Source organism: Colletotrichum paranaense (genome assembly GCF_030867605.1).
Source record: "Colletotrichum paranaense strain IMI 384185 chromosome Unknown Scaffold_14.1, whole genome shotgun sequence".
Lineage (NCBI taxonomy): Eukaryota > Fungi > Ascomycota > Sordariomycetes > Glomerellales > Glomerellaceae > Colletotrichum > Colletotrichum paranaense.
The window spans coordinates 454045-474273 of NW_026848972.1; the positions used below are offsets into that span (position 1 = coordinate 454045).

At 26.5% G+C, this 20229-nt stretch overlaps 2 protein-coding genes across 2 annotated transcripts; one reads left to right on the forward strand and one right to left on the reverse strand.

Moving 5' to 3' along the window:
• Positions 1–4865: 4865 nt before the first annotated feature.
• CPAR01_14008 (uncharacterized protein) lies at positions 4866–6647 on the reverse strand (the record flags this gene model as incomplete). The annotated part of the gene is made up of 6 exons (XM_060498260.1): positions 4866–4949; positions 5029–5311; positions 5391–5589; positions 5715–5996; positions 6122–6270; positions 6355–6647. 6 exons carry the CDS (start codon positions 6645–6647, stop codon positions 4866–4868), a joined length of 1290 nt encoding a protein of 429 aa, XP_060342994.1.
• Positions 6648–14928: 8281 nt separating this feature from the next.
• On the forward strand, positions 14929–15123 carry CPAR01_14009 (uncharacterized protein; the record flags this gene model as incomplete). Its single annotated transcript, XM_060498261.1, has 1 exon — positions 14929–15123. A coding segment is annotated over one exon (195 nt), but the record flags the coding sequence as incomplete, so codon positions are not given.
• Positions 15124–20229: the final 5106 nt, after the last annotated feature.

A 20229-nucleotide genomic window follows, 5' to 3' on the forward strand; every position in this document is an offset into this window, starting at 1 on the left:
TAAGAGACTTAACGAAATTATAAAAAAGAATTACTATCCCTTATTACTTATTACTAAGCTTAGAGATCTATTTTATAAAGCTAATTAGTTTATTATTATAAATTTTAAAGAAGTATTTAATTAGATTTAAATTAAAAAAGGAGATAAATAAAAAATAGTATTTTAAACTCGTAAAGAACTTTTTAAATACCTCGTTATACCTTTTAAACTTATTAATACTCTAATAACTTTTTAAATAATAATTAACTACGTACTCTAAGAATATATTAATATCTTTATTATTATTTATATTAATAATATCCTTATCTTCTCCCCCGATTTTAAAATATATAAGAAATATATTTATATAGTATTTTAAAAGCTCTAAAATACTAAGCTATATACTAAACCCTCTAAATACGAGTTCTATATATAAAAAGTAGATTTCTTAAGATATATTATTATACTAAGATAAATCTATATATAAGTATTAAAAATAGAAATAATTAAAAACTAGTCTATATTATAGAACGTTAAGGATATATAAGGATTTTTAGGATTCGTTAATTTTTATTAACGATTCCTTAAGGACTATATTAGTATAATTAAACCTCTTAATAATTTAATATAAAAAAATAACCTATTTGTTTAGGACCCTAAGTATAAAAAAGTATTTATTAAAGTTAAAAATATAGTCGTTTTTAAACTAGTTATTATAATCCTAGACCTTTAAAAACCTTTTAAAGTCGAGACTAATACCTCGGACTTCGCTATAAGAGTAGTTCTAAGATAATAAAATAAGTAAAAAAAAAGCTTTACTTATATTATTTCTATTTTAAAGTATTTTATAAAATAGAATTAAATTAGTAAATTTATAATAAGAAACTAATAGTAATTATTAAAGTATTTTAAGAATAGAAACTATAGTTATTTAAAACTAAATACGAAGTTATAGTTTATATAAACTATAAAAACTTTATAAACTTTATAATAAATAAGAACCTAAATAAATAATAAGTTAAATAAAGCGAGTTTTTATCTAAATTTAACTTCTAAATTATCTATTTAAAAAGTTTAGAAAATAATAAGGTAAACGCTCTTAATAAAAGACCTAATTATAAAGTCGCGGTCCCTAAAAGAATATAAGTTATTTTTAAATAAGAGAAGGATAGTAGCCTTATATTAATTATAAAACTTTTTATAATAGCTAAAAAGATTAATACTAGCCCAATTAAAAAAATAACCCCTAAACTTATTATAAAAATTTATAGTATATTAGTATACGGTTATTAAGGAGTTATTAAAATATAAAAACGGATTTATTAATATTATAATAAATCCGTTATATATACTAAAATTATAAAAGTAATTAAGGACTACGTAACTTATAAAAAAAATAAAAATAGCTTATATAAACCCTATAGCGAGTTATAACTATTATAATTACTAATAAAAGTATAGTATTTAATTATATAGGACTTTATTATTAAGCTACTAAAGTTTAGAGAACTATTTATTAAAATATAATACGATAGTATTTTAATTATAATTAACTAATTTATTAAGTTCGCGTACTTCGTTCTTTATAAAAAATTAAGTATTATAAAAAACTTAGTATACGTATTTACTAAAGTTATACTTTCGAATTACGGTTTATTAAAAGAAATTATTTTAAATAGAAATAAGCTATTTACTTCAAAATTTTAAAAATCCCTAATTTCGTAACTCGGTATAGATTATAAACTATCGATATTATTTTATTTATAAACCGATAGATAAATAAAAAGAATTAACTAAATCTTCGAAATATACCTTTATTATTATATAAACTATAACTAAAATAATTAAATAGTACTTTTATTAATAACCTAGTTCGTATATAATAATATAGTTAGTAAAAGTACGAGAGAATCCCCGTTTTACTTTAACTACGAATTCTAGCTAATAATATATAAAGAAATACGATAAGGACTATAAGCTATAAAAGCCGTAGTAAATATAAAGAAACTTAAAAAAATTTATAAATAAGTATTAATAAACCTTAAGTTCGTATAATAATATATAAAAAAGAATATAAATAAATTAAGAATTAAAGGACTATTTTTAAAAAAAAGGGGGTAGTACTTACCTCTTTTATTATAATATTAAAACAAAACGACTAAATAATAAATTAGATTATAAAAAGCTTAGACCTTTTAAAATTATTAAAAAAGTCTTATTAATTAATTATAAATTAAGATTATTAAATACGATACGATATTATCCTATTTTTTATATCCTATTACTCGAGCCTATATTAAGAAGTTTATATATAGAAAATTATATTATTATTAAACTAAACTAATTAGAATACGAAGTTAAAAGAATTATTAATTATAAAATAAAAAATAATAAAAAAGAATACCTTATTAAATAAAAGGGCTATAGATATAAAAAAAATATATAAGAACTTATTACGAATTTCTAATATTCTTAAAAACTCTTATAGGATTATTATAACGCTTAAGAACGTTAGTATCTAATACTAACGGCCCTAAAGAGGCGAACTCGTTATTAATCCTAAAAAAAGTCTAATTAATATCGTTAAAAATACCTACTACTTAAAAATCGTTTATTACTTATTACTTATAAGTATTTAATATAAAAAGAATACGATCTTTTTTTTTTAATTTTTATATATTTTAAATAAAAGTCTCGATATACCGTTCTTTTACTTTTTTTTAAATAGTCCGAATCTAGGCTAAACGACTAGCTATTTTTACGATTTTAAACTAAATCTAAGTAAGTTTTATATAAAAATTAAATAAAATATCGCTAGCCTTTTTTTTTTTTTTTTTTTCTTTTTTTAGTTCTTAACGCTAATTACTTAGCCTTTTTATTATAAAAATATTAATAATTATAAAATAAAAAAAACTATAATAATATTTATAGCTCGACGTAATAATAAGATTATTATAAGGACGCTTTAAACTTTTATAATTTTAATAAGTCTTCGCCCCCTTAACTATATAATACGTACGTTTTATATAAAAATATTAAGTATAAAGTATTACGTTATTAAAACTAAAGCGATTAAATACGTCGTTATAAGCTAAATAAAGCTTAGAAATAGAATTATTTAATAAACGTTTTTTAATACGACTTAATATTATATTAATATATTTTAAAAAAAAATACTTAACGAGTCCCTAACTTAGGAATAAATAACTTATTTATAAGTTTATAGGACTAGACCTTTAAAAAAGAGACTTAATATTACGACTTAATATATATAACTAAGACTAGGGCCTACTCCGTAAGCTTATAGCGGCTATAATATATTATATATATAAAAATACGGAATATAAAGTAACTTTTATAAAACGGAAAAATAATAAGATAAGTTACGTAATAATAAGAAATAAGAAGGTCCGTATATTAAAAATATAAACCCCGTCGTTTTAAAATATAAAGCCCATATATTGAAAATACGGGGCCCGTTAAAATAATATATAAATAAAGGATATATTTAAGAATAAAACTTATATATAATATAAACTTAAACTAAGCTTAAAAATAGACTTTTTATAGTTTTTTTAATAATTAACTTAGTATTAAATTTTATAATTATTTTTAGCTATTTTTATTAAGAACTCCTCTTAATAAGACTACGATTAATTATTAAAGCCTTACTTATTTTATAACTTAAAAATATAGTTTTAAAGAAGCTATTTATAACTATAATACTATTTACTTAGTACTCGTAGCCTTAACTTTTATTAATATACTTATTATAACTAGCTAGCCGTAATATAAAGCTAGTCTCGTTAAGTTATATATATTAAACTCTATAATACTATATTTTATAATTATATTTATTATAAAGTATTACAAAGGTAACTTTACTTACCTTATTATTTACTTTATTATTAATATTACGTAAGCAAACTATATACTATATTAATTTACGTTTCTAATAGATTATTATAAATATTAATTATATAAATAATATTACTTATATAAGCTTACGTAAGTAATAGAACTATTATAGCTAGCTAATTATAATAAGTATATTAATAAAAGTTAAGGTTACGAGTACTAAATAAATAATATTATAGTTATAAATAGCTTCCCTAATACTATATTTATAAATTATAAAATAAATAAGGTTATAATAATTAATTATAGTCTAATTAAAAAGGATTCTTAATAAAAATAGTTAAAAATAATTATAAAATTTAATACTAAATTAATTATTAAAAAAGCTATAAGAAGTCTATCCTTAAGCCCGGCTTAAGTTTGTATTATATATAAATCTCGTTCTGAATATATCTTTATAATATTTTTATTTATTATTATTTAATTATTTATTAGACACCGAGAAAAGCTGCGGCTCTTGGGAACGATGAGATCATTGGTACCGTTTGTGGTCTGGTTATCGGGCTCCCGGGGACCATTGCAACTGTGTGAATGTGTGCGACCAATTTGAAGAAGAGAAAGCAGAATCGGACGAGTAGAATATCAAAATTCAACCCAGGTGTCGATCCTTCGTCAAGGTCATCGGTCGTACAGAGCCATCCTGTCTCTATTCAGCCTACATCATCAAAATTTTCAAAGTCGACTTCGGCAGATAAGCGCAGAATAACATCAACAGCTGGATGAGGCAATATGGATATCGGTAGAGGATGCCAGACTGAGGCAAAATGAAATATGAGCTGTTTATTACCCAAAGTATGTAATAGAAGAGAAGTGAAGAATAAGTCTTTGTTTTGACAAAATGGATCTGTGCCTCCTTCGCCACGACGGTCGTGCTGGAACGAGCTAATCAACCTCCATCGAGTTTGAACACTCAGTTCCGTCGCAAGAAATGTTTTGAAGACAAATGACTTTGGACTGCTTAGAGTACTTTACTGAGCCCAAACTTTGGGAATGAAGTCAGTAAGGTCCGCCCAGAGTGCCTCGGGCTGTTCCATGGGAACGAAATGGCCACCCTAAATAGATTAAAAAAAGTCAACCATCAATCAACTCGAGTAAATGTGCAGCTCTAGCCTCGGATAGATGAGATCGTACCTTGTCATGCTGGTAGAAGTCGGTATAGATGTCGCTGTGATTCTTGAAGTAGGCGCTGGGCGGGGAGGACACGTCGTTGGCGAACCACGAGTAGGCAAGTCGCTTGCCCGTGTAATTAGGGGCAGTCGGGATGGAGTCGTTCAGGCTCGACCTGAACTGGGCGTAGCACCAGTACGACGTCGGGTATGTCTCGGTGAACCAGTACAGGGAGACGTCCGTCAGCAGGTTCGTCATGGAGATTGGCGCGCTGGGGTCTGCCCAGAGGACGTATCTCTCTCCGACCCTTTGAGCAGTTAGTAAGGCGCGAGATCAACAACGCGAAAGCGACTGAAAGTAGTCTCAATGAGCAGGTCAAGGCTTACCATGTGAGGATCGAGATTGGACTGTTTCCAATGGTATGTCCGATCGTGCTGGATCTGTCCCTGTGAACAGCGACGTTTCCAACGCCCCAGGAGGTCGTGGATGCCAAACGCTTCAGGGCATTCACTTCCATCTCATTCGCGGGAAGTTGCGTGGTAGAATCGTAATCAGGGTGACCCCACCACAGGGTTGCGTGAGCAGCTGCAGTGGTCCGGCATTAGCTTCTGACTGCTGAGGAGAGGGAATCATAACATGGGGGGCAAAAATGATGATCGTTCAGGGATCATCTTGAAGTCATGGTGCTAAAGGGGGGAGAGTGTTCTGACCTTTCACCTCGTCATATGCCTCAAGCATGTACTCCACGATCATGGAGCTCACGTCAGTGCCATGGGCGATGTAGCCCGACTCGCCGAACCCCAGCGCCACCATGAACTTGTTCATGATGCGCGCCATGTCAGTGGTGTAGAAGGGCTTGGTCAATGGTGGCGGCGAGGAGAATCCCGTGCCGACAAGAGACGGTACGATGATGTGGTATGGCATATCGTCTGGTGTGTCTGCATACTTTGCCTGGATCATTTGCAAGAATGGCATGAACAGTTGGTATGAGTCTATGTGCCGTTCTTCATCAGCGAACAGCCACGGCAAACCGACTGGCATTGTGCCCCATGTTCTTGGAGGTTACATGGAGGTGTGTGTGCCAACTCATATCCCGTTTCTGTGAAGTGCGACATACCTGGGAAGCCATGGCTCATAACAAGGGGAATAGCATCTTTCTTGTTGGAAAAGAGGCCGGCAAAGTGAATCGAGTAGGCCTCGCCGTCGTCATCCGTAAGACCAACCTTGTACTGGGGAATGGAGTTGAGTACTGCTTCCTCAGCTCGCCTAACCATGTGTCAATTGATTTTCCCGCACCTTTGCCAAGTACCCTATATTGTTTGTTGGGGGAGTGTCTCGGGTTTTACTTACCAGTCGTAGTTGTTCAGCCATTGATCCGTAGCATTAACGAGCCATTCCTTGGGGACACCAAATTCCCAGCCAGCGTTGACACTTTCGTAAGTGTCACGAGGTGGGCGATAGAGTCGCAAGTGAGCCTTCAAGTTTTCAATGGCATCATCGGTGATGTTGACAGTGAATGGGGTGATGGTAGCGTTTACGGCGATTGGGTGAGGCAAGTTACCCAACGTCTGACCTGAACACGCCGAGCCGGAAGCAAGTCCCGCGAAGGCGGCAACCTTCAGGAAAGTGATCACCCTGACCATAATTGCTTTTCAAAGTCAAGCTTTTCTTCAAAGTAATATCGTGTATGCTTGGAAAAAGAGCCAAGAATTGATGTGTCGAATCACAATCAGATGAAATGCAGTGCCGAACGCAAATCACATCATTGTCTTTATATGCGCTGTTTATCGCGATGATTTCTTGTTCGACTTTGACATCGATCAACGCTTGATGCACGCGATCCCAAAACCGAAGTGTTCGCTTTCGGCCTTGTAATCGGACCCGTCTGTCTGGGTTTACGGCAGAAAGCCCCTGTGAAGGTTTACTCCGCCTACCACTTCATTCGGGAAGGCGTGGAGCGTCGATGCATATCTAAGCCACCCCTGAGGCCCCGTGCCCCTTCACATCACAGCGCAGCATCTACGATTAAATCCGGAGTAGACCTTTTTCACCTCCCTATCTCCGTACAATCCACAACGTTACTAGAAATTCAGCTCGGTTTCGCAAATGTGCTATAGCAGTCCATTTGTGCTGATCTTTCTAGAATTCTCCATAGAGTAGTCTCTATGGAATACATGTAGGAGATTAGAGCAGGCTCGCATTGCGTATTCGTATTTCTCTTTTGTATTATCGAGACTGTACTCTACCGGCCCTTGCATTATGGACGTCCTAGTTGTATTGGGTAGAATATTTGCGCTGGTTCAGTTAGACGAGTCTATGGGACCTTGAATAGTTCTCTTGGGCAGACATCAGGAAGCGTCACGACTCACTATCGCGCCCGGCAACGATTTATTTTCCAGCCCCGACCAAGGGTCTCATGCCTGCAGTGTCATCATCTTCCCAATTTCAAAGCGAAGTAGATTATTTCGCAAAAGACCAAGCTGAGGTTACGTTTCGACGAGTCGGGTTGTGGTGTAGAAAATGACACACATCCACCCTCGCCCATCTAGCTGTTAGATATCGCAAACTCTACTTCGACCCGCATGACGACACGGCTCAGTCAGCATCACTTGATCAGCATATTATTTGAGGACTATTTGCTTAGGGACATGCGGTGGAACGCGATGAAAGCCCTGCGTTTAGATAGTAAAACTCTCCACCCGTACAAACACGTTATCAGTCGTGATTGTGAACCTGTCCGGCTGCCAAAGAGGGTAAGCATTCTCTTCTGTAAGTACCCCTTTATTACCTATCGACTAGTAGAGAGTTTTAGCTTAGTGCGATGAGATAGAATCGATATATAGGCAGACACTCTTATGACAATCGACAGGGGGGTCTGCCCTATAGTCTAGCCCCGAATCGCTAACCTTACATAATGGGCCAATAGAAATAGGGAACTGAATCTTAGCAATGCCCTATATTCGTAGATAACTACTAAAAAAAACCCGCTATTTTAACTATACACCACTATTTAAAATTTTCTACTAGCTACTATAGCCCGCCTCGAGTACTAATAAGTAGTAGAAATTTTTTTACTACTTACTTACTTCTACTTCTATTTCTACTTTTATTTTTACTACGTATTATTAATTAAATTTAGTAAATTTCTATTTACTTACTTATTTAATTTTATGTTCTGCCTTTACTAGTTACTTAGGCGGTTCTTAATATCAATTATATAGTATTAATACATAGTATTAGTATATACTCTTACTATTTCGATAGACTATTTACCTATTTATAACTAATTAATTTTAATTAAACTATTATTATTATTATTAATATTATAATATATACAAAAATCTTTTTATAAATATTATTTTCTTTATAAAAACTTAGGAATTTATAATTATTAAGTACTAAAAACGTATAGGGTATAAGGGACTCTTATAGTACGGTGCTTCTAAGGAACTACTAATACTTATAAAAATAATATAAGATACCTCTTTTAATCGGCTTAATATAGCCTTAATTAGAGGAGTTATATCTATAAATTAAGGGTAATATTAGCTAAATTAGAAAGGTAAACTTCTTAATTATCTTATATTATTATATTTAAAAATAAATTAGTAAAAAAGCTTTAGTTCTGATTTTAAAAAGGTATATATCTAATTAAAATAAAAACCCGCGCTATTAAGTTATTTATTTCTAATCGGGGCCCTTCTTCTTATATCTTACTCCGATCGGACTTCTTATAATCTTTTTTTACTTAATTAGCTTTAAAAAAGAACTACTAAGACTAATTGCCCTATCCTGTTCTAGTACTATATTATTAATTATTATAATAAAGTTTTTTTTTAATTTAACTTTTATTATAATATAAATAGTTATAATTTACTAAGCTTTATATATTTTTAAAAAAGTATTTTTAAAAAATAGTATTATAAGTAAGTAGCTAAGGCTGTTAAGTAAAAAGCTAGAGAGGACTATTAGTATTTCGAAGTATAAATTAATTATTATAATTATAAGCTTTTTATTAATTTTATTACTTATTTTTCTTATTATAAATATTTAGTTTAATAAAATAAAAAGAATTGATTAAGCTTTTTAAACTATAATTATAAATAATTATAACGTTATTATTATACTATTTAAAGAGTATTTAAATAACTTATTTAAGTGTAAAGATATTAAAAATAATATATAAAAAATATAGCTATAAAGCCTCGGCGGGTATATTATAATATATTTAATAATATAATAATTAATAATATAAATAACGTATATAATAAGCGAGCTACTTAGATAAGCGAGCTACCTACCCGACCGCGACTATCTTATTTTCTACTTTTTACTTTATGTAACATTATAATATAACTATAATATTATAAACTAAAGAGGCTTAGTTAAACTTAGCGATCTAGGCTATTAAAAAAACCCTAAAACTAAGTATTCGAGTAGTAACTAAGATCTACTTAGTCCTTCTTAAGACCTTAAGTACCCGTTTAAAAAGCATACCCGCACGGTAAGATATTATACTAAACTCATAAAAATTAACTATACTTAAAAAAGAGAAGCTAGTTAAGTATATTCTTAACCTAGATTCCCGATCGTTTCTTCCCTACCTTAGTAATATAGAAAATATAGCTAATTAACTACTTACTAACTATAACGCGCCCCCCGTTAAGAAGCACTAGGCTTTTAACTTTATTAAATACTAATTATAGCTCTAGATACGATTTTTTTATAAATACGATTATAAAAGGGCTTAATATAAAGATCTAAATACGATAAATACGTAGTTTTGCCTCGTAGCGAATATAATTATAAAATACGGTATCATAAAGTCTAATATTTATAACTTTAATAAAACTAGCTTTATAATAAGCTAGATTATATTTAGAATAGTCGTTACGAGTATAAAAAGGCGTTTAAATATAAAAATAATATAGCTTAGTAATTATAAATAGGTTATAGTTATTTAGGCTATTAATTCGTCGGGCTATAGCGTTCTACTATATATTATCGTTATGGGGTATTATTACCTCTCTACTTAGTATACGGAATCTAGTTTACTACGCAATTAGGTAATCGTAATATCTAAAAACGGATAAATAATAAATAAAAGAGGCCTAAATTAGGTAAAATACTTTAAACAGTATATAAAACTACGTATAAAAGGTCAATATCGCCTCTTTATTATCAATAGATATAAAAATTACTACTTTACGGACTTTAAATTATATTATAAAAAGAATAATATCGTTACCCTTTATATACTAGCTTATTTATTTTATCTATTATAGCCCTTAGATATTAGATATTTTAGACCTTTAAAAACGGCATATAACTAAGAAATTAAAAAAAAGATACGATAGGGTAATACCTATATTATAAAGGAGGACTTCTTCCCTACGTTTTATAAAGCATTCGTATAAGCGATTATAAAAAAAAATATTTAAAGAGGATTTAGAGGGGCCGGGCTTATATTTTTAAATATAAAAAGTATACTATTTAAGCTTAACGTAAAGTTATACACTCCGATACCTCTAGGATCCCTCCCGATAATACTACCGGCCTAGACTTCCTAAATACTAAATAACCTAATAAAAGTATTTTTATAATTATAACTTATTAAAAATCGAATCGCCCGTTATTAATATAGCTCTCTAACTTCGATTATTAAAGCTATAGAGTATTTATTAAAGGGGGTACGAGGATTTATATACTAAATTACTTTATTAAAATTAGAGAACTAGATCCTTTAAGAAGAGAATAACCTACTTAGCTAACGTAAGAAGGCTAAGAAAATACGTCTTAGATAAAAAAAAAGTCTTATAATAACTAATAGGGAAGACCTTTAGTTATAGAGAGAGGTAATAACCTAAATTAAGAAAGAAACGTATCGGAGTAATAGTTGTTAGCTAAGGACTAAAATAAGTTAACGACGATATAGCGTCTATGGGAATACTAATTATAATACGCAAATATACTAAATTGCTAAAAAAATGTTTAAAAAAGAGGATACTAAATAGTTTTAATTAAATTACTTTTCTAAGTACTACTTTTTAGTTATAAATATAATATAGTCGCGGTTAGGTAGGTAGCTCGCTTATCTAAGTAGCTCGCTTATTATATACGTTAAGCTTATTAATATTATAATATATACTAAGTAAATAGCAAACGTAAAGAGTACTATTATAAAGATTATAAAAGCCCTCTTTAGGCTTATACTTAATACTAAGTACGGTCTAAATACGTAAAATAATAAATATTTTAATAAACGCTTAATAATAATAAAATAAAAAAAGCATAATTAAAAACAATATAGAAATTAAAATATTATAAAAAGAACCCCGTAATTAAATAAAAAAGAATTTATAAAACGGTTATTAAATAGAAAGGAAAAAAAGTAAATATATATATAATTAATAAGAAAAGAAAAGTCCTTTATTTTACTTAATAACTTAATAATAATAATAATTATAAAGTTAAATAGACTCTTATAGATTATAATAATTAGAATACTTTATTATAAATACGTATTATTAACTTAGTAACCGGTTAATATATTATTATTAAATAATAATAATAAAATATGTATAAAATAATAATTCCTTTAGGGTCTAGCCCGCCTTATTAAGGGCCATCTTCGCCTTTATAAGTAAGCTAGTTTATTAAAGTTAATATTAAGTTTTTATTACGTATTTTAATAAGACTTTATATTACTTAATAATAACTAGCTATAACTAGCTATAGCTAATATAGCTATTATTAATTATTAATATTAGCTAAACTTAAAATATTAAAAACCTTATTATAATATATTAATCGCTCTCTAAATAGCTAAAAACTAACCCCTACCTTTTACTTTTTTTAATAGCTTTAGATTTTTTTTTTTAATCTTTGTAAATTTCCTATTTTACTATAATAATATTAAAATATTAATAATATTTTTAAGTTTATTAAGTATATTAAAGCTATTTATCTTTGTATTTTGCTTTTACTAGCTGCTCGGGCAATTCTTAGTATCGTTTATATAGTATTAATATATAGTATTAGTGCATACTCTTACTATCTCGATAGACTATTTTTTTGGATTTTCTACCTTTCTAACTTTCCCTCTTATAAAGTTTAAGATCATTGACGGCGATATATATTAAAGCTATATTATATAAACTATGCGTTAATAATAGTAATATTTATAAAAAAAATATTTTTTTTTTAATTTTTAAGTTAATAATAGCTACTTAATATTTTTTAAAATAATCTTCTTATAAATTAGGATTATTAAGTATAATATTAATAGAATCGAACTACTAGCCCTTAAGGTATTTTTATAAGTTAATAAGTTAGCTTTTTAATATTCTAAATATTTTTAAAATAGATAGTTTGATAGGTAATAATAATAATAATAATAATAATAATAATAATAATAATAATAATCATAATAATAATAATAATAATAATCATAATAATAATAATAATAATAATAATAATAAATAGTAAAAGAAATAGCGTCTTTTAATTTTAATAAAAAAAACGAGGTAACGAGGATATATATATATATATATATATATAAGTAAAGTTTAAAATATAATAAATATAAAGTTAATATTATTTTTAATAACGGTAACGAGAGTATCTCTAATACTACTGTTATAAGTTATTACTATTAGGAGGGGTAGTAAACTTAGCTAAGTAAGTAGTTTATAAAATAGTAGCGTTAGGCGTCTAATATTGTTATTGATAATCTATTAAAAACTTTATAAAAAGAAAAGTTAAAAAAGAAGAAAAAAGTTAAAAAAAAATAGTCTATCGAAATAGTAGGAGTATTTATTAATATTATATATTAATTCTATATAATTAATATTAAGAACTACTTAAGTAATTGCTAAAGGTAGAAAATATAAATAAATAAAATAATAATATAAATAAAATACTTTATTATAAAAAAGTACTTTATTTAATATTTTTAAAAAAAACTATCATAAATAATAACTTTAATAATAATATTATTATTATTAAAAGAATATATTACGTATTAACTTTAGGGACTAAAATTATATAAAAGAGGAGTAATTATAATAAATTTAGAATATATTTAATAATAAGTTATTAATAAGTTAGTAACTGGGGCATATAAATATATTTTATAAGAACTTTTTATAAAATAAAGCTTTATTAAAAGACTTTATAAGCTTTAGTCTTATAATATACTTATATCTATATTATAGCCTCGCTAGTTAAGTACTTATAGTCTAATCTCTTATAGAACTATTATTATTATATAATTTACTTTTTAAAAAATAATTAATAATAAGAGGTAGTAGCTACTTATAAAAATAAATTTTAACTTAAAAGTTTGAATATAATTCTTTAGTATTTAAATATAAATAGATTTCTTTTTAAACTTACTTAGTATTAAATAGTCTTTATTACTTCTTTTTATTAAACTTATTTTATTTATATTTTAATAATATTAAGATCTTATTAATATATAAAAGTATTAAGATTTCTTAAAAGTTTATATTATATTAATAATAATAAACTTAATATACTTAAAATCTATATAACGAGCTCGTAGTATTATAAATATGAAACCTTTATATTAAAACTTATTTATTTATTTCTCTTTAAATAGATACTAGTTGCTACTCTACTAAGAAATATATATTATAAACTTTTTAATCTAAATATAAATTAGAGCGACCCCCCGACGGAGCAATCCGCTAGGGCCGTACTATATATTACGTATTAAGGAAAACTAGGTATATTGCGCTCTATACCTAATTACTAATTAAAATAGCTCCCGACTTTTTACTACCTATTTAGAGGGTAAGCTATACTTATTTTAACGTATATAAGACCTCTTAATACTAACCTATATAAATAGCTAAATCCTATATTATATACTTCTTTTTATTAAGGGTTAAGGGGCCCTTTATATATTCTTTTATATTTATAATATAGCCCGTATTAAAGGGATTTTTAATTCTATAAAGTATAATTTCTAAGCTAATATCGATATACTAAATCTTAACGTCTATATTAGCCCGGTTATTTATAACGTTCGTATTATTACTTAGTTAGATTTTATATTATTAAAAAGTATTATATTATTTTTTAAGTATACTTATGTTAGTTACGATAGTTAGGGCGTCGAGGGGGCTTAAGAATTTATTAAGCCCTAAAGGGGGGGACCTATTTGTTACGGTTAGCTAGTCGTAGTAAGTATATTAGTAGAAGTTAAGGCTACGAATATTAAGTAAATAGTATCGTAGTCCTAGATAGCTTTTCTAAAGCTATATTTATAAGTTATAAAATAAGTAAGGCTTCGGTAATTAATTATAGTCTTATTAAAAGGGGTTCTTAGTAAAAATAGCTAAAAACGATTATAAGATTTAATACTAAGTTAATTACTAAAGAAGCTATAGGAAGTCTATCCTTAAGCCCGGCTTAAGTCTATACTATATATAAGTCCCGTATACTATCTAAATAGTTCTTTTATAATTAGGACCGATATTACGATATTAGTCCTATAGGGTAGACTATCTTTATTTTATTAGTCCTATTTATAAACTACTTATTATCCGTTAGTCCTTCTTATTATTACGTAACTTTATTTATAGTTCTTTTATTCTATTAGGGTGACTCTTATATTAGCGTCCTTATATATATATAGCGTATCGTAGCTACCGTAGGCCTATGGGGCAGGCCCTAGTTTTAGTTATATATATTAGGTCGTAATATTAGGTCTCCCTTTTAAAGGTCTAGTCCCGTAAACTTATAAATAAATATCTATAGCCTAGGTTAGGGCTAGTTAAGTTATTTTATTATTTTATTGTTTACGATACTAATACTATATTAAGTTACGTAAAAAAATTAAGTTTAAAAACGAAATTTAGAAAAATAGAGATAAAGGATCGTAAGCACCTTGCGCTTTTAGAATTTATCGAAGCTTGTTTAGTAATTACCGATATACCTTATACTCGTTATTTTCGTACTAAGGTTCCGTATCGGTTTAGGGAAGGTTTTTCTTATTATCGAACCTATATTAAAGCAAAAAAGCCTTGCGACGGGGTATTAATAGTTTTAACTCGTAAGTTTATTTTTCTTCTTATTTTTATATTATCCTAACGTTCTTTATAGTTTAAAAACTTAATACTTAATAAAGAGAGTAGGATAAAAAAGAGGAGAAGGTAGATAAGGAGCTTCTAAGGCTTTATAAGGAGTTAGCTCGTTTTTAATCGTTAATAACTACTATTACTAGTCGTTTATCTTATATTTAGAAAACTTAGAAGCTAGTACGTAAGCGTTAAGCTAAGACCTTCTATTAGGGAATATAAGAGGTAAATAAGTCTAATACTTTAGAGTTTGCGTTAAATACTTATAAGCGTAGTATAGTTAAAGAGTTATAGTTTATATAAGTTCTTAATAATATAGACTAGTCTATTTTTAGGATTAGTAACGAGTTCGCGTCCCTAGGCCCGTTAGTATCGTTCTCTAGTAGTCCTTAAGAAGTTATTAAGAGTTCTAGAGGTTTATAATAGGTTCTTATATATTTTCTTCGTATTTATAGCCTTTTTATTTAATAAGGAATTCTTATATTCTATTTCTAACTCTATAGTTAATAATTTACTTAATTTTATATTCTAATTAATTTAGTTTAATAATAATATAATCTTTTATATACGAACTTCTTAGTACGGGCTCGAGTAGTAAGATATAGAAGACGGGATAGTATTATATTATATTTAGTAGTTTTAATTCGTAATTAATTAGTAAGACTTTCTTAATAATTTTAAAAAGTTTAAGTTTTTTATAGTCTAATTTATTACTTAGCTATTTTGTTTTAATATTATAATAAAAGAAATAGGTATTATCCCCCTTTTTTAAAGATAGTCCTTTAATTTTTAATCTATCTGCGTTCTTTTTTATATACTATTATATAAACTTAAGGTTTAGTAAAGCTTATTTATAGATCTCTTTAAGTTTACTTATATCTACTATAGCTTTTATAGCTTATAGTCCTTATTATACTTCTCTATATATTATTAATTAGAATCCGTAATTAAAGTAAAACGGGGATTCTCTTATACTTTTACTAACTACGCTATTATATATAAACTAGGCTATTAGTAAGAGTACTACTTAATTATCTTAGTTATAGTTTATATAATAACGAAGGTATATTTTAAGGATTTAGTTAATCCTTTTTATTTATTTATCGGTTTGTAAATAAAATAATATTAATAGTTTATAGTTTATATTAAGTTACGAAATTAGAGATTTTTAAAATTTTAAAATAAATAGTTTATTTTTATTAAAAATAATTTTTTTTAATAAACCGTAGTTCGAAAGTATAACCTTAGTAAATATATATACTAAGTCTTTTGTAATATTTGATTTTTTATAGGAAATAAAATATACGAACTTAGTAAGTCAGTTAATTATAATTAAGATACTATCGTATTATATTTTAATAAATAGTTCCTTAAACTTTAATAGTTTAATAATAAAATCTTATATAATAAATTACTATGCTTTTATTAGTAGTTATAATAGTTATAACTTATTATAAGGCTTATATAAGCTATTCTTATTTTTTTTATAAGTTACGCAATCCTTAATTACTTCTATAATTTTAGTACGTATAGCGGATTTATTATAGTACTAGCGAATCCGTTTTTACGTTTTAGTAATTCCTTAGTAACCGTATACTAGTATATTATAAATTTTTATAATAAGTTTAGGGGTTATTTTTTTAGTCGGGTTAGTATTAATCTTTTTAGTTATTATAAGATACTTCGTAGTTAGTATAAGGCTACTATCCTTCTCTTACTTAAGAATAACTTATATTTCTTTAGGGACTACGACTTTATAATCGGGTCTTTTACTAAGAACGTCTATTTTACTATTTTCTAAGCCTTTTTAATAAATAATTTAGAAGTTATATTTAAATAGGAATTCGCTTTATTTAACCTATCGTTTATTTAGATTTTTATTTATTATAAAATTTACGAAATTCTTATAGTCTATATAGACCGTTACTTTATACTTAGTTCTAAATAACTATAGTTTCTATTCTTAAAATACTTCGATAATTATTATTAGTTCCTTATTATAGATTTACTAATTTAATTTTATTCCGTAAAATATTTTAAAATAAAAGTAATATAGGTAAAGCTTTTTTTATTTATTTTATTATTTTAAAACTACTCTTATAGCGAAGTTTAAAGTATTAATCTCGACTTCAAAAGGTTTTTAGGGGTCCGGGATTATAGTAACTAGTTCAGAGACGACTATGTTCTTAACTTTAATAAATACTTCTTTATACTTAAGGTCTTAAATAAATAGGGTATCTTTTTATATTAGGTTATTAAGAGGTCTAACTATATTAGTATAGTCCTTAAGGAATCGTTAATAGAAGTTAATAAATCCTAAGAATCTTTATACGTCCTTAACGTTCTATAGTATAAGCTAGTCCCTAACTATTTTTATTTTTAATACTTATATATAAATTTGTCCTAGTATAATAATATATCTTAAGAAATCTACTTTTTATATATAGAACTTATACTTAGAAAGTTTAGTATATAGCTTAGCGTTTTAAAGTTTTTAAAATACTATATAAATATGCTTTTTATATATTTCGAGATTAGGGGAGAAGATGAGGATATTATTAATATAAATAATAATAAAAATATTAATATACTCCTAGAATACGTAGTTAATTATCGTTTAAAAAGTTACCGGAGTATTAGTAAGTCCGAAAGGTATAATAAGGTACTTAAAGAGTCCTTTACGAGTTCGGAATACTATTTTTTACTCGTCTCCTTTTTTAATTTAAATCTAATTAAATATTTCTTTAAGATCTATAATAATAAACTAGTTAGCTCCGTAAAATAGGTTTCTAAGCTCGGTAATAAGTAGTAAGGGATAGTAATTTTTTTTTGTAATTTCGTTAAGTTTTTTATAGTTAATAATAAGTTTTAATTTTCTGCCCTTTTTTAGTATAAAGAATAAGGGGAATCTTATAAGAGAATTCGATAGTTAAATATATCCCTTTTTAAGCTTCTTATCGATATATTTATTAAGATATTCCTATTCTTCTTAGTTTATTAAGTATATCGGATAGAACTTAGGTTATATTCTTTTTTTAAGTTCGATTTCTATATCCTAGTTACTATATTTTAGTAATCCTATTTTTTTAGGTTTTATAAATAGTTTTATATATATCTAGTATTCCTCGGGTATAGTTTAGAGTCGTTATAATCCTTAATTATCGGTACCGTATACGAACTTCTTAAAGCTTTTTACTATTTTAATAAAAGCTATATATCGTATTTATTCTCGTTTTTTAGGAATTATTAAAAATCCGTTTAAACCCTTTTTCTTTTTAAGTTATTTAGTAATTAAATTTTCTTAGAAGACTTAGTTAGTAATCTAATTTATTTATAAGTTATACTTTCGTAATTACGAGATTTTTAGGATAATATTAATATTTCCGATCTCTATAATATTATATTATAGTTATTCTTATTAGTTATTAATATATATTAAGAGGTATACGGTTTCTTAATTAATATATTTATAATTATAATTAACTCGTTCTTTTTTTACTATTTATAGTTAATATAAGTTATCCTTTTATACCTATAATAAATTAAGTTTATTTACTATTTTTAGTAAAATATAAGTTTTTTATATGCCGCTATTAATAATAGTATTTAGTCCTCGTCTATAAATATCGAAGTTAACTCGTAAGTATATATCGTTATATTATTTAGTTATATATAAAAACTTTTTTTTTATTTTTACTTTTTATTATTCTTTTATAATTAGCTTTTTTAGTTTTTTATTATTTATTTCTTTAAATAGTTCTTTTATTTATATCTCTCTTAGTACTCTCTTTATACTTTAGCCTTTTTAATATAGTAAATTTAGTATTAATCGTATTTATAATTTTCTTATTCTATATACTTATTATTAAGGTACTTTATAAGAAAGCTAGGGTCTGGGCTAAATATTATTTTATTATTATTATTAAAGCTTAGTAGTATCTAACTAAGTAGCTAGTCTTTTATATAGATATTTTTAATAGGTTTGTTATTACGTCTTCGTAAATAAAAACGGCTATTTTATTTATATACGAGGTACTAGAGGTATTTATTATTTAGATATTCTACTTAAAATAATTCTTTATAAAAGGGATCTTTAGGGTCGAATAGAGAGTAGTTTTTATTTATATAGGGGGTTATTACGATCTTTTTATATTCTCTAGTTTTATAGAACTAAACGGTTTAGTTATCTTTAAATAAATAAATATATTTATATTATAATTCGTCGTCGTCCTTTTTAGAGCTAGTATCGTTAACGCTAAGTAGTACCTTATAATCGATTTTTATTTAAATACGTCGTTAGGTAACGTTATAAGGTTTATCCGAATTATAAGGTAATTCTGCTTTATTAAAATAGAAAGAACTAGTTCTTATTTTAATATTTTCTTTCTTAAGGTTAAAGTTAATTTTTTTTTTTTTATAACTCCGAAATTAAGAGTCGGTTTTTTAATTATTTCGATTTTATTTTTATATAAGAGGTTTTCGAGTTATTTTTTAATTTTATGAATGAATTTTTTGTTACCGTTTACTCGTCGTATTATATAGATAGACTTAGTTAGGATTTCGTCCGAATCGAGTTCTTCCTTAGACTTAGTAGATTATTTTTAGTTTATATAGTTTTATCGTACTATATAAACGAGGCTACTTATAATTTCTTTTATATCGGGTCTTTTTTTTTTAAATTTAAGGAGTTGCTCTTTTATATTAGCTAGGAGTCTTTGCTTAATTCGTCCTTCGAGGAAGTAAAATATATCTTTTATAACGGGGTTTATTTTAGCTTTTTTTTTTATATTTTTATAAATCTAAGAGAGCGTAGTAATATATTCGATATTATTTTTTTTAAGAGTATAGGGTCGGTAGGCGGGTATTTTTGCTTTTTTTATTACTATTACTAAGGTCCTAATAAATAGTATAATATCGTATCCGGATCGTCCTATATTCTTAAGTTATTTAGGGTACTATCCTATTTATTCTTTACTATCTTAATAAGTAAAATAGTTATCGTCGTAATAAGCTATTTATAAGAGTTATTTATAAGGGACCTCTTTATTTATAATATTAGCTCGTTTTTTTAAAATAGGTTAGTATTAAATATACTTAGGTTATTAATAGTTTCTAGCTA